This window comes from Monodon monoceros, unplaced genomic scaffold (assembly GCF_005190385.1).
Source record: "Monodon monoceros isolate NGI ecotype Baffin Bay Population unplaced genomic scaffold, NGI_Narwhal_1 Super_Scaffold_12, whole genome shotgun sequence".
Taxonomy (NCBI): domain Eukaryota; kingdom Metazoa; phylum Chordata; class Mammalia; order Artiodactyla; family Monodontidae; genus Monodon; species Monodon monoceros.
The window spans coordinates 158,111,072-158,124,629 of NW_021703768.1; the positions used below are offsets into that span (position 1 = coordinate 158,111,072).

Here is a 13,558-nt window from a genome sequence, read left to right on the forward strand (position 1 = left end):
CCTTCCTCATTCTGGAGAAGGGGTGGACCCTGTCCTCCTGGGCCTCTGACGCCCGGCCCCGGCCACCCACCTCTCCCCCTCCTCTGGGCCAATTAGAAGCAGTCATCAGAATACCCCACAAGGTCTTTTTTAAAAGCACAGCCAGGGCCCGGCGTCACTTACTGTTTTAAGTGCTTTTGTGTTTGACGGGGTGGGGGTTGGTCATGCGGACAGCACCCCAAGTTCCTTGCCATTCCCGCTGCACAGATGGGGACATAGAGGCACAGCCAGGCAGTGACAACCCCCGGGGAGCCTCTCCCACCCGTGGGGCCTCAGTCTCAACTGCAGAGCTGGCAGCTTTGGGACTTTGGAACCGGGCCATTCATTCTTCTTGCAAACATTTATGCGGTGCCTACTGTGTGCCAGGCATTCTACGCACAGCAGGGACCCAAATGACAAAAAACCCGATCTCCCTGCCTTATGCTCTAGACAGACAGATAAAGAAATACCTTAAATATATGTATATCTAAGCCTATCAGATGGCCATAAATTGTGAGAGGAAAATAAAGCTGGGAAGGGGGATGGGAGATTGGGGGGGGGGGCTCATGTGTGGCTTGAAACAGGGGGTCAAGGAAGGTCACTCTGAGAAGACAGGCATTTGGGAGGAGAAGTTGGACAGGCAGCCTGGACATAGGGGGACCTTGGGAGTCAAGCCCGCATCCCAGCGAGGCCATGAGACCCCGTTCCCTGACGACTCAGCCCTCAGGACCTTAGAAGCAGGAGGGGACACAGGGGTGGCTGTGTAGCTGCATCCCCACAGAATGTCTCCAATCCAGCAGCTCTTTGCTGTGTTCGGGGACAGAATGCTCTTTGAGAGGTTCTAGAAAGCTCTAGAAAGTTCCCAAACACTCCTCCCCCCCCCCAGAGATACACAGAATCCGGGAGACCCCGGGCCCCTCCCACAGGCACTGGTGAGGCTCAGAAAGGGTGCGTGCTATGCCTGAGGTCACACAGCCGCAACTGTCTGCCTGTGCCACGCCCCAGCCGGCACCAATGCGGTTTTCTTCGCTGTTGATTCATAACGACCAGCAGATGGGAAGTTCGATAGGGGCCCCGTTGGGTCACTGGGTCCTGGCAGGCACTTCCCTGCTCAACCCCGTTCCCACCCCCGACCGGATGGCCGTGAGGAGGGGGGGCCTGAGGCCTGGGTGACTTCCCACTACCGGGGAAGGTGAAGAAAAGCAGAAATAATAATCTGGGCCAGAGAGAAGCAGAACGGAGGTAACCAGCTTGGCAAAACCCAGAGGCCAGGCTGAGTCACAGACTGGAGGGTGGATGGCGGGGCAAGGCCGGGAGCACCTGGGGCCACCCCTCTGTTTCCCAAAGGACACCAGGCCCCTAACCCATCACACAGGGCCAGGGCGGCATCCCGCTGACTTAAAATAAAAACAGGCGCCTTGATTCCCCCTCCTCCAGGGCCCATACTCTGTGAATTTCTTCAGCCTCACAACAAATCTTTCCACTTCCCCAAACAGGCGAGGAGCTGCTTCCTCTCCAGATGAGGTGCCATCCTGGCGGGACACCTGTCACCTATTAGTTCATTCGGGAATAACAGGGTGAGCTGTGTGTGTGTTTAAAAAATACACACACACGGACTTCCCTGATGGTCCAGTGGGTAAGACTCCACGCTCCCCATGCAGGGGGCCCAGGTTCCATCCGTGATTGGGGAACTAGATCCTGCATGCCGCAACTAAGAGCCGGTGCAGCCAAATAAATAAATAAATAAGTAAATTTTTAAAACGTATATTAAAAAAAAATACACACACAGACTTCTCTTGCAGTCCAGTGGTTAAGACTCCACCCTTCCACTGCAGAGGGCGTGGGTTCCATCCCTGGTCAGGGAACTAAAAATTAAAACAAACACACACACACACACACACACACAGAAAACACAGAAAACACAGAAAACATGAACATATAACCTAATAATTTCCTGTGAAACTGATACCCACGTGATCCCCACCCAGGCCAAGATTCAGGGTATCGTCAGCCCCAAGAGGGTTCCCAGATACCCGTTCCAACAAGACCCCCTTCCTCCTGCTGGGCAGTCGGTACTGCACCAACTTCTATGGTATTTCTGTGTTTGGGGGGTATTTTTGGTAACCAGATTTATTTTGCTTTTTGTTTTTTCAATTTACATGGCTTGGTAGGTGCTTCCTTTGGTGTACGGTTTTGTGTTTTAACAAATGTACACAGTCATGTAAATTATGGCTAAAACAGTTGACAGAACATGGTCTGTCACCTGAAGAACCCCCTCCAGGTACCTCTTTATAGCCAGACCCTCACCTGAGCCCTCACCCCTGGAAACCATTGATCTGCTTTTTTTTTTTTTTTTTTTTTTTTTTTGCGGTACGCGGGCCTCTCACTGTTGTGGCCTCTCCCGTTGCGGAGCACAGGCTCCGGACGTGCAGGCCCAGCGGCCACGGCTCACGGGCCCAGCCGCTCCGCGGCATGTGGGATCCTCCCGGACCGGGGCGCGAACCCACGTCCCCTGCAACGGCAGACGGACTCTCAACCACTGCGCCACCAGGGAAGCCCGATCTGGTCTTTGTTGCTATGGTTTTTTTGAATCTTTTTGAGACTGTCATATACATGGAATGATACACTGTGTAATTTTTGAGACTGGCTGCTTTCACTTAGCATCTGAGATCCGCCTATGCAGTGGGGCATGTCAGGAGCCCTCTCCTTTGGACTCTTGGGTAGTTTTCTGTTGTGTGGGTTCATCACCCTTTATCTGTTCACCCGTAGAAGGCCATTTGGGTTGCTCCCAGTTTGGGGGTGGTCACGGATAGCGCTGCTGGAAGCAGGCACTGTAGTCATCATCAGTGCTCGTTTCTCTAGGATATTTCTAGAAGCGGGATGGTTGGGTCATAAGGTACTTGTACGTATAACTTTGTAAGAAACGGCTGAATGCTTTTCTGGTGTGGCTTTCCCATTTTGCACGCCCATCAGGAATGCCTGAGGGGGGCTTCCCTGGTGGCGCACTGGTTAAGAATCTGCCTGCCAATGCAGGGGACAAGGGTTCGAGCCCTGGTCCCGGAAGATCCCACGTGTTGCAGAGCAACTAAGCCCGTGAGCCACAACTACTGAGCCTGCGCTCTAGAGCCCGTGAGCCACCACTACTGAACCCGCGTGCCACAACTACTGAAGCCTGTGCATGTAGAGCCCATGCTCCACAACAAGAGAAGCCATCGCAATGAGAAGCCCGCGCACCGCATCCAAGAGTAGCCCCGGCTCGCCACAACTAGAGAAGCCCGCATGCAGCAATGAAGACCCAATGCAGCCAAAAATAAATAAATTTATTAAAAAAAAAATACCCAACTGTGGAACTGCTGGGTTACAAGGTATTTCCCAGATATTAGCTCTCTTTTGCCAAAGTGCGTGTACCAATTTACAACCCCAGTAGCTCTGGTAAGGTTTTTTTGTTTGTTTTTTAAATTTTTGCCCGTGCCACCGGGCTTGCAGAATCTTCGTTCCCCGATAAGGGATCGAACCCGTGCCCCCTGCAGTGGAAGCCTGGATTCTTAACCACTGGACCACCAGGGAATTCTCTCTGATGAGTTTTTTATGGACCTAAATTTATCCCATCCAAAAGTCTCTCCTTTATTCAGAAACGACGATCTCCTTGCTGTTCCTTTGGTATGAGAAATGCCCTTTCTGTTTAATGAGGAATAGGATGTCTACATGGTTTTACAGTACCTCACAGTCCTCAGCTGATGGGAGGCCACAGCTGGGTCACTCCCTGGCCACTGCCCTTGGCCATACCCAAGGTCATGCCCCCGCCCCCACCAGGGCTGGCCCAAGGCTGGGGTACAAATGTCCATCCCCTCCCTTTATTAACTGATGAATCACGGATTTGATTCCACTTCTGCGAGTATATCCATACCGAAAGCAGGTTCTCCAGAGGGTCTTTCCCACCCAAGTTCACAAAAGCATGATTCACCGCAGCCAAAAGGAGGAAACACCCAGGATCCCCTCACCGGCCACCTGGGCCGGCTTCGTGGGCGGGGTACTCGGGGTCGGAAGGTTTTCTGTCTTGAAAGCCTCCTGGTTTTGTAACAAGGGCCCTGCGTTTTCACTTTGCACCGGGTCGCGGCTGGTGCCCAGGCTCGGGGGCGCCGCCTACCGTCAGGGCAAGGGCCCGGCCGCTCTGTGCCTCGGTTTCCCTGTTGGAACCGGGATGCGGAGAGGACCTCCGGAGCGGATGCGCGTTCGCGCGGACGGGCGCGGAAAGCAGGCGAGCGGCACCTGCCGGCCGCGGAGGACATGACGGCCAGGCGCGCCGGCAGCATCCGCGGGCTCCCTCCCTGCACCCACCTCCCGAATCCCACTCCCTCCTCCGCCTCCACCTGGGACCACTCCATCATCTCCCACCTGGTCCAGCTGAGTCCCCTCCATCCGGGTCCCTGGTTCCGCCCTCAGCCCCACAGTCTGTCCTCCCGGCAGCGGCCACCAGAGGGCGCCTGTGAGCACTGAGTCAGGCCCTGTCCCGCCCCTGCCCACAGTCCTCCAGGGTCCCACCTTCCTGAGGGTAAAAGCCCAAGTCCTCCCCGCGGCCCACAAGGCTCTGCACGACCTGCCCTGTCCCCTCCCTGCCCTCCCCTCCTCCCTCTCTCTGCCTCACTCACTCTGCTCCAGACACACGGGCCTCCTTGCTGTTCCTCCAATGAACCAGGGCTGGTCCTGCCCCAGGGCCTTTGCATGTGCTCTGCCCTCCGCCTGGCAATCCCCTCCCTCAGACCACAGCATGGCCCCTTCTCTTCACGTCTTCCAGCATCCTATTCATACGCCACCTTCGCCACCTTCTCCGAAAGCGCTTTCCTGAACAGCCTGCCTGAAATGGCCACTATCGCTGCCCATGACTCTTCCCTGCTTTTTTTATTCATAGATTGAGTCATGGTGATAAGTGCTGTCTCCCTGTATATGCAGTGCCTAGGACAGTGCCTGGCACACACGGGGCCTTCAGGGCATTTCCATCCCGCTGATGAATGAGTAAATAGAACTGGAGGGGGATATGGAGAAATGCGACCCTGGCGTACAGCTGGTGGGAAGGAGAAATGGGGCAGCCGCCGTGGAAACAGCCTGGCGGTTCCTCAAACGGTTAAACGTGGAATCGCCATTTGACCCAGCAATTCCACTTCTGGGTTTATAGCCAGTAGAATGGAAAGCAGAGTCTCAAAGAGATACTTGCACACCTGTGTTCACAGCAGCGTGATTCACGACAGTGAAACGGGGGAAACAACCCAAGTGACCATCAACGGATGGATAAACAAAGGTGGTCCATCCACGCAGTGGAATGATTCAGCCTTAAAAAGGAAAGAGATCCTGACACCTGCTACACCATGGATGTACCTGAAGGACATGATGCTCAGTGAGAAGCCAGACACAGAAGGACAAATACTGTGTGATTCCACTCACATGGAGTCCCTGGAGGAGTGAAATCCATAGAAAATAGGATGGTGGGGGCCAGGGGCTGGGGGAGGGGCGGGGAGTTATTGATTAATGGGTACGGAGTTTCTGTTTGAGGTGATGAAAATGTTTTGGAGACAATTACTGCTGATGGTTGCACAACATTGCAAATGAAACTAATGTCACTGAACTGTACATTTAAAAATGGTGAAGCTGGTAAGTTATATGTGTATTTACCACAATGTAAAAAATATTTTTTTTAAGGAAAAAAAGACTGAGAGATGGCAGGGAGATCACTGGTCCAACATCTTGGTTTGCAGAAAGAAATGGGGCCGGGGGAGGGGCGCGTCTTCCCAAGAGGATCCTCGACAGTGAGTGGCCAGTTGGGCCCAGAACCCAGGCCCCATCTCTGTCCCCTGCCCCCAACGAGGAGGAGTTCCTCTTGCAGGATGCTCCAGCCCACAGCACAGCACATTGACCTGAAGTCAGGGACCCTGGGGCCGCAGTCCCAGCTCAGGGAAGGAGGTACACCCCGGGTGGCCGAGCTGCGGCTCCCGTGACCTCAGACCCCATCCTGAAGGTGCCAGGGCCCCGCAGGCCACACAGGAGTCAGGTGACACCCCGGGGACCTCAGGGCCCCTCTGCTGCCCCCCACCCCCAGTCAGGAAATAAGCCACAGGGGGCCGAGTGTTTAGGAACAAAATTTATTCCAATTTAAAACAGAATTCATTTCAGGAGAAAGGTATGAAAAGTCTATTTCCATCACGTATCTCTGGATTAAGGGGTCAGGGCCCCGACACGCTGCCTGAACATGGACAGCTCCGGCCACAGGAGACTGGCACTGAGCCGACGGTGCCCGCCCCTCAGCCCGCACGGACAATACATGCATTTCAAATGACAAAAGGTTTAAAAACAGCATTTTTATATAATATTCTTTTTTAAATAGATTAAGGTTTAAATTGTCTGAAATCAGGACTGTTTAATATACAAGTACAAGCGGGCGAGGTCACCCCCGCCGGCCGGCACGGCCCCTCACACCACTGGGGCGTTGGCACTCGGAGGGCAGTTCTGCTGGGTGATGTGACACAGCGGTGGGGGTAGGTTGGCACTCGGGCAAGCGCCTCGGAGGCGAGCGGGCCAGGAGGGGAGGTTGGGCACAGCAGCCGGGCTTGCCCCGGGATCTTGGCACTCCGGCCTCTCCGGAAGTTAACACTCTGGATGCGCCCCCCACCGCCTCCCCCTCGAGGGCCTGCCCCGGCTCCCTGTGCGTTGTGGGCCCCTGGGAGCCCACCGCCAGCGGCACCACCGTCCCCGGCCACACGTCAGGGCTATGGCACAAACCCCCGCAAGTGGACGCACGGCACCAGAGAGGGCCCTTCGGGTGGAGATGCCCGAGGAGAACAGGCCGAGAAGCCTGCCCCCCACCCTGGGCCCTGCGTATCAGGCACAGGAGGGAGGTGGGAGGCGGACGGACGGGGACAGGGCTGGTGCGGGGCTGGTCTGACGTGTGCGCTGTTTCTCTGCACTCCCTGGTCAAGGGCCGCCCTGAGCACTCACTCGCGGGGCCCAGGTGCGCGGGGCAGGCGCGGGGCGCCACCGGCGGGCCACTCCCGTCACGTTGGTGCAAGAAACCAACCACACAAAACCAACCACTGCAGTGCTCGGCCCACGCCACATGAGACGGCCACTTCCTCCCCCCAGAAACCGGCCCTCAGGCCCTCGGGGAGGCCCCCTCAGTGCGTGGCCGTGGCCAGGCTGAGGGCCCACCTCCAGCTGCCAGGAGCCCCGACAGCTCGGCTCCGGGCAGAGTGCAGGGCAGTGGGCACCTCCCAGCCACCCACAGCCCTGCCAGGGCGACCCTCCCTGTGTCTCTGCCTCTCGGGGACAGACCTGAGAAAATTCTGAAAGAAGTCCCTACCCCACCGTCACTGCTTCCAAACTGGGTACAAAATGGAACAAAACAAACAGTGGCTCCCAGTCCAAGCGGGCTTCCTCGGGGTTGGGGACCGGGCCCAGAGCCCAGGAGTGCTCCCAGCGGAAGACCCAGAGAGCCCCGATGCCCCGGGCCCCCGCAGCAGGCAGGGCTGTGAGACAGGGCCCCAGGGGCTGCTTTTTGTTTCCTCAAAAAAAAAGAAAAATGGTTAGGCACTTCCCAGGGCGGGCAGCGGGGGGCGCCACCCACCCCCACGTCTTGGAGTCCGGGGCAGAAACCCGGCAACAGTGGTGAGGGCGTCAATAACTTAAACAAGGAAGAAAGAGAAGTCCCAGCCTCTGCGTCTCCACGCCTTCCGAGATCAGAAGAAAGCAGGCCGACAGCTGTCCCCGGAGGCCGTGTCTCGCGCCACTGGGGGCCAGGTCTCATCTCTGCCCGTCTTCTGTGGGTTCTCTTTTTTTTTTCTTTTTCCTTTTTTGTTTTTTTTTTTTTTAGAAAAAAGCAAGCCACAAGTCAAGGCCAGAAAAAGGCGGCCTCTGCCACTGACAAAGATGAGAAGGTGCACGAGGTGTGTAGGAAGAAAGATGTACATCCCCTGATAACTGTGAAATAAAAACCATTTGTTTAAAAATATGAAAAAACCCCGACTCCTGGGGCAGACTGGCGACCAGCAGGCGGCTGGCGGGAGTCCGCGTGGTCACACCAGGTTGTACTCCTTCAGGTTGAGCTGCAGGATGGTGTCCTTGACAGCGGCGAAGACGAAGCGGATGTTCTCCGTGTCGGTGGCACACGTGAAGTGGGAATAGATGATCTTGTCGCTGTCGGGGTTCAGGTCCACGAACATCTTCAGGATGAACTCCCGGGCGGCCTGCGCGTCCCGCTGCGGGCCTGGCGGAGGAGGGGGGAGGGGCGGGATGAGTCGAGGGAGCCGCGCAGCCCCCCTGCCCAGCAGCCCCTCACTCAGGCCCACCCACCTCCCACCTCCCTGGCTCCCGCCTCCCCTCCGTCCACCCCCCCCCCCACTCAGGCATGTGTCCACAGCCCTGCTGCCCCCTGGCAGCCAGCCTCCTGCTCTGGCCCGCCGCCCACCCCACCCCCACCCCACACCCTACCCCACCCCCATCCTCCACCCTACCCCACCCCCACCCTCCACTCTACCCGACCCCCCACCCCCCACCCTACCCCACACCCCCACCCCCCGGCCTCCCGGCTCCTCAGGCAGCACCTCCGGGAGACGCCGGGGAGGGGGTGGCAGAGCCCCGACTGCCCCCCAGGAGCGCCCCCAGGGGTCTCCGCCTGGGGGGGTGGGGATGGCAGGAGGGGTCCGGCTCACCCCGTATCCCCCGCGCCTCGCTCCTCCCCATGCCTGGGCCCTGGGCAGGTGGGGACAGGCTGCCAGGCGGTGACTGCAGGGTGCCCCCTCCCACAGACGACGCTCCCCCGGGGGACACGAAGCTCTCTCCACCATCCAGGGCCCTGCGAGGCGCCCGCCGAGCTCTGGCCACACTAACTGCACCGCGGCCTCCGTGCGGCCTGGGAAACACCGTCCTCGTGTCACTCCCGAGTCGCCAACAAGGCCACCGAGGCCCAGAGAGGGTGAGGGAGGTGCTGGCAGCGTCCAGGACAGGCCGCTAGGGCGGGCTCACCGTCGAACTCGGGGAAGTAGTCCACCAGGTGGGAGTGGAGGATCTTGTCCTCCAGCAGGTCCTTCTTGTTGAGGAAGAGGATGACAGACGAGTTCTGGAACCAGGGGTAGGTGACGATGGTCCGGAACAGTGCTTTGCTCTCCTCCATGCGGTTCTGAGGGGCAGGCAGCAGGTTGGCAGCAGGTCCCCCAAAAGGGCCTGTGGGCACCCCCCTCCCTGGGCCCAGCGAGGGCCTCACCTCGTTGTCCGACTCCACCAGCACTTGGTCGTACTCGCTGAGGGCCACGAGGAACATGATGGACGTCACGTTCTCAAAGCAGTGGATCCACTTTCTCCGCTCGGACCTCTGGCCCCCCACGTCCACCATCCTGCAGGGCAGGGTGCACGGGCTCAGCACGGGGCTGCAGGTGACAATGCCCACCCCCAGCACAGCCGCCTCTGCCAGAGCCACAGCGACCCCTGAGGCATCAGAGCAACGAGGGCCCCCTCAGTCACCTGTCAGAGCCAGCAAAGCCGCAATACCATTAAGCCAGGAGAACACAGCACAAGCGGGGGGGGGGGGGGGGACCCCCGAGACAGCCAGGCGCCTGCTTGCCGAGGGAGGGGCCCTGGCCTACAGGGGGCGCCGTGGAGCGTGTGAGGCACAGACCCCGGTGGGGCTGAGCCGGGCGACCTCGGATGTCCCACGTCTGGAAACCCATCTCCCCTTGTTGGACACCACACAGCATCATCTACCCACCCCAGCCATGGCGAGAGCAGGCTGCTTGTCCAGCGGGAGATGTCGGCACACAGACGCTGACACCAGGCAGGGCGGGGACACGCTAGGGACGGTGCCCTGACCATCACGACTGGTGACAGGTCCTCGCTTCCTACTTGTGAGTTTCTTAAGTTTTCTATGACGAGGAAGCCCTCTACTTTTTTTTTTGCGGTAAGCGGGCCTCTCACTGTTGCAGCCTCTCCCGTTGCGGAGCACAGGCTCCGGACGCGCAGGTTCAGCGGCCATGGCTCACGAGCCCAGCCGCTCCGCGGCATGTGGGATCCTCCCAGACCGGGGCACGAACCCGTGTCCCCTGCCTCGGCAGGCGGACTCTCAACCACTGCGCCACCAGGGAAGCCCCAAAGCCCTCTACTTTTGAAGACGATGGCGAGAAAGAACAGCAGCCTGAGAAGGCAAGGGTCCCCGGGCCAGGCCCGTCCACAGCTGCTGGACAGTCAGGCAGCAGAGGCCAATCCGCCTGGCGGGGGTTTCTCAGAGGAGGTTCTAGCAAGCACAGGCAGATGGCGGATGTGCCAGGGTGACCTAGGGGATGGGAGGGGGTGAGTGGACACCAGGCCCACACGGGCTGCCGCTGCCAGTCCGGGGAGCGCCATCGGGCCGACGGCATCAGCGGCCACAGCCCCTCTGGAGCTGAGTCTCCCCAGTACAGCCAGGCGGGAACCTGGGCTTCCAGGGGCGGGGCCGGGGGGGTCAGGTCTTTGCAGGAGGTCCGTGTGGGACCAGGCTCAGGCCTCACACATCAGGCCAATCGCACTGTCACTGGATGCTGTGTGAGCTCCGATCAAGATGGGGGCACAAGCTCCCTGCCCGGGCCCCCGGCCTGCCCTCTGTAAGCCCTCGACCAGACAAGGGGGGAGGTAGGCAAGGGGTGGGCTGGCCAAGGGACAGTGGTGGCAGAGGTGCAGGGCCACTCTGCAGTTTGGACAGCAGCAGAGCGCACACACAGGCTTGGGGGAGGGGCGGGAAGGGAGGGGGAGAGGCATTCTGGACAGAGGGCACAGTAGCTGCGGAGGCCAAGGTGAGGCCGTGTGAGGGGACCCTGGAACGTGGGGTCGGGAGGAAGGCCAGTGATAGCCCCGGCCTGTGTCCCGCAGGCCTCTGAGGTCCCGGACCCCATCGAGAATCTGACCGAAAAAGAGGGAAACCAAAATGCTGAACTCTCACCAGAAAATGTACCATCAGGCATGTGCAGTGTGATGCCTACAACTCCTAAGGGTCCAAGGGCACCCCGGGGGCTCTGACAGGTGAGAAAGGATGGGGGGCCAGCTGGGGGCACCCAGACTCTCCCCCTCTCCCAGAAGCTTCTGCCTGAGAAGTGCGGGTCCCTGGGGGCAGAGGTGAGTCTTGGGTCTTGGGCCAGAGGGCACCTCAAGGCAAACCCAACAGACTCCCTGAACGTCCCCGGGGCTGGCGCTTCAAGGCAACAGGGCAGGACCACCACCAGCAGCGCTGTCTCTGGGGCCCCTGGGGTGGGCTCGCCCAGCAGAAGGGACCCCATGCAGTGGCGGGGAGGGAAGGCTCGCAGCCAGAGCAGGAACCCCACCCCGGAGCCTGGGCCTCAGAGCCCTGGGCGAACCGTGTCCCCCAAAGCCAGTCCCCCGGAACCTGGGGACACAGCCTGATCTGGAAGCGGGGTCCCTGCAGATGGCACTAGTTCAGACAGGGCCACTCCGGAGCAGGAGCCCTGGGTCCAGTGATCGCTGGTGTCACCGTAAGGAAACATGGGCACAGACCCAGGGAGGGGCCATGTGATGACGGACGCAGAGACGGAGCGAGGCTTTTACAAGCCAAGGGACGCCGCGGGCTGCCAGCACCCCCAGAGCTGGGAGGGACGGGACAGCTTCCCCTCACGCCCTCAGGAGGACCCAGCCCTGCCGATACCTTGACCTCGGAGCTAGGAGAGGATACATTTCTGTGATTTTACGCTGCCCATCTGTGGTCATTTGTTACGGCTGCCCCGGGAGACACACTTGGCCTTGCCGCCTGGCAGCTCTGGACAAGCTGTGACCTCACGGGGTGGCGGGGCCCATCCTTGGGGACGGCCCTGAGTTCACTCTGGCCGCATGGGCTTCGGAACTGGGCCGCAGAGGGGCCTGGAGCCACCTTCCCCTGGGGCCCTCAGGCTCCTCCACCGCCCGCCTGGAGCACCCCTGCTCTGGCCTGGACTCCAGACCACCCGCCCGCCTGCCCGCACGCACGCGCTGGCACCCTCCCCCCATCTGGGGCCCACGCGGAGCCCGCACCAGGAGGCCGTTGCCCCCGGGGCCGCCTCCATTCAGCCCTGTCAGCGCCACCAGGGCCTGGCTCACTCGGAAACCTGGTGACAGCCACGGACAAGGCCCCTCTCTCGCTGCCCCACAGCGGGGGCTTGGGGCTGGGCCGGGGGCGCAGGTACCTGAAGATGATGTTCTCCAGGTCGAAGGGGTACTCGATGATGCCGGTGGTGGGCACGCGGACTCGCAGCACGTCCTGCTGCGTGGGCAGGTAGCCCGAGGCGGCGATGCGGTCCACGTCAGTCAGGTAGCTGCAACACAGCAGGCAGGGCCGCTCAGGCCAGCCCACCAGGGGCCTCCCGGCCGTCCCGGGTCTCCTGAGCACCGGGAGGGGCCCAAGCAGCCCTAGTACTTGGGACGAGAACGGACAGGGGCGAAATGAGGCTGCAGGGAATGCCTGGGACAGAACCCCGCCCCAGCTCTGAGGGACGTCTGTCCGGGGATGGGGACGGCACCAGGGTTCCGAAGAGAGGCTGTGGGCTGGAGGGGTGGCTTTTCACAACCAAACCTGTCACTTTGGAATAGTTTGAGAGACACAGAAAAGGGGCAGAGAGACAATGGAAAATCCCCGCAGACACCCACCTCCCTGTAGGGAAATCGCCCTGTCACGGCTAACGAGGCGCCATGCAGACCCTCCTCCGCCCAGGCCTGGTCCGGCCCCACTCACTACTTGGCAGAGTCCGAGAGCTGGTACTCCCGCCGGCGGTCGTAGCACTCCTGGATGCCGGGGTCGTTCCACAGGGTCTTGATGGCACTCACGTACCGGTGCTCGAAGGTGGTCACCTTCTCCACATCCACCTCCCGGATCAGGAGCGCGTTGGCCTGTGGGGCGAGGGGCAGGCCGGGACGCTCAGCGCCAGCACCCGGCAACCAACTTGGAACCATTGACTCCCATTTCCCATGAACACGCGTCAGGACGACGCAAGGGCGACCGGCAGCGATCGCCCCCCAGTGCCAGGCCCCCAAAGGAAAATGCAGATGGAGGCAGCTCCCGGGAGCAGGGCCCACCCGGCCGCCACGCACCTCAGTGCCGGGGCACCCAAACAGGACAGAGGAACAAACACCACTGGCTGCCCCTGTGTTCCCATGCTGCAGGTGAGGAAACCGAGGCACAGAGAGCTGCTGTGACCTAAGAAGAACCTGCCCCCCGATTCCAAGCACACAGCTCCTGAAACCCTCGGGATCTCTGAAGGCATAGGTCCTCTCATGTGCAGCCTGGGATGGGGTCTGGGGACCAGAGCAAGCCACCAGGAAGGGGAGGCTGAGCTAATCATAACAGTCCAGTGGTCCAATGACTCATGCCCCTGGGATGGAGCCTCCACACAGACCCTGGACCACAGGGCTCGGAGACCCGCTCCTAAAGAGCCTCGCTGAGACACACCACCCCAGAGATCCACACACGTGCACACACACACCTACACACACACACACCTACACACACACACACACACACACACACACACACACACACACACACACA

General features: G+C 60.0%; 1 protein-coding gene across 3 annotated transcripts in view; it reads right to left on the reverse strand.

The window, feature by feature from the left end:
* Positions 1-6,136: 6,136 nt before the first annotated feature.
* The window catches only part of GNA11 (G protein subunit alpha 11), a 19,983-nt gene continuing 12,561 nt past the window's right edge, over positions 6,137-13,558 (reverse strand). For all 3 annotated transcript variants that reach the window (XM_029217605.1, XM_029217607.1, XM_029217606.1), the window contains exons 3-7: positions 12,746-12,900; positions 12,201-12,329; positions 9,266-9,395; positions 9,028-9,181; positions 6,137-8,269 (exon numbers count right to left, since the gene is read on the reverse strand). In XM_029217605.1, the coding sequence (XP_029073438.1) occupies positions 8,079-8,269; positions 9,028-9,181; positions 9,266-9,395; positions 12,201-12,329; positions 12,746-12,900 (759 nt within the window). In that variant the 3' untranslated portion in view covers positions 6,137-8,078. The remainder of the gene's footprint in view (positions 8,270-9,027; positions 9,182-9,265; positions 9,396-12,200; positions 12,330-12,745; positions 12,901-13,558) is intronic.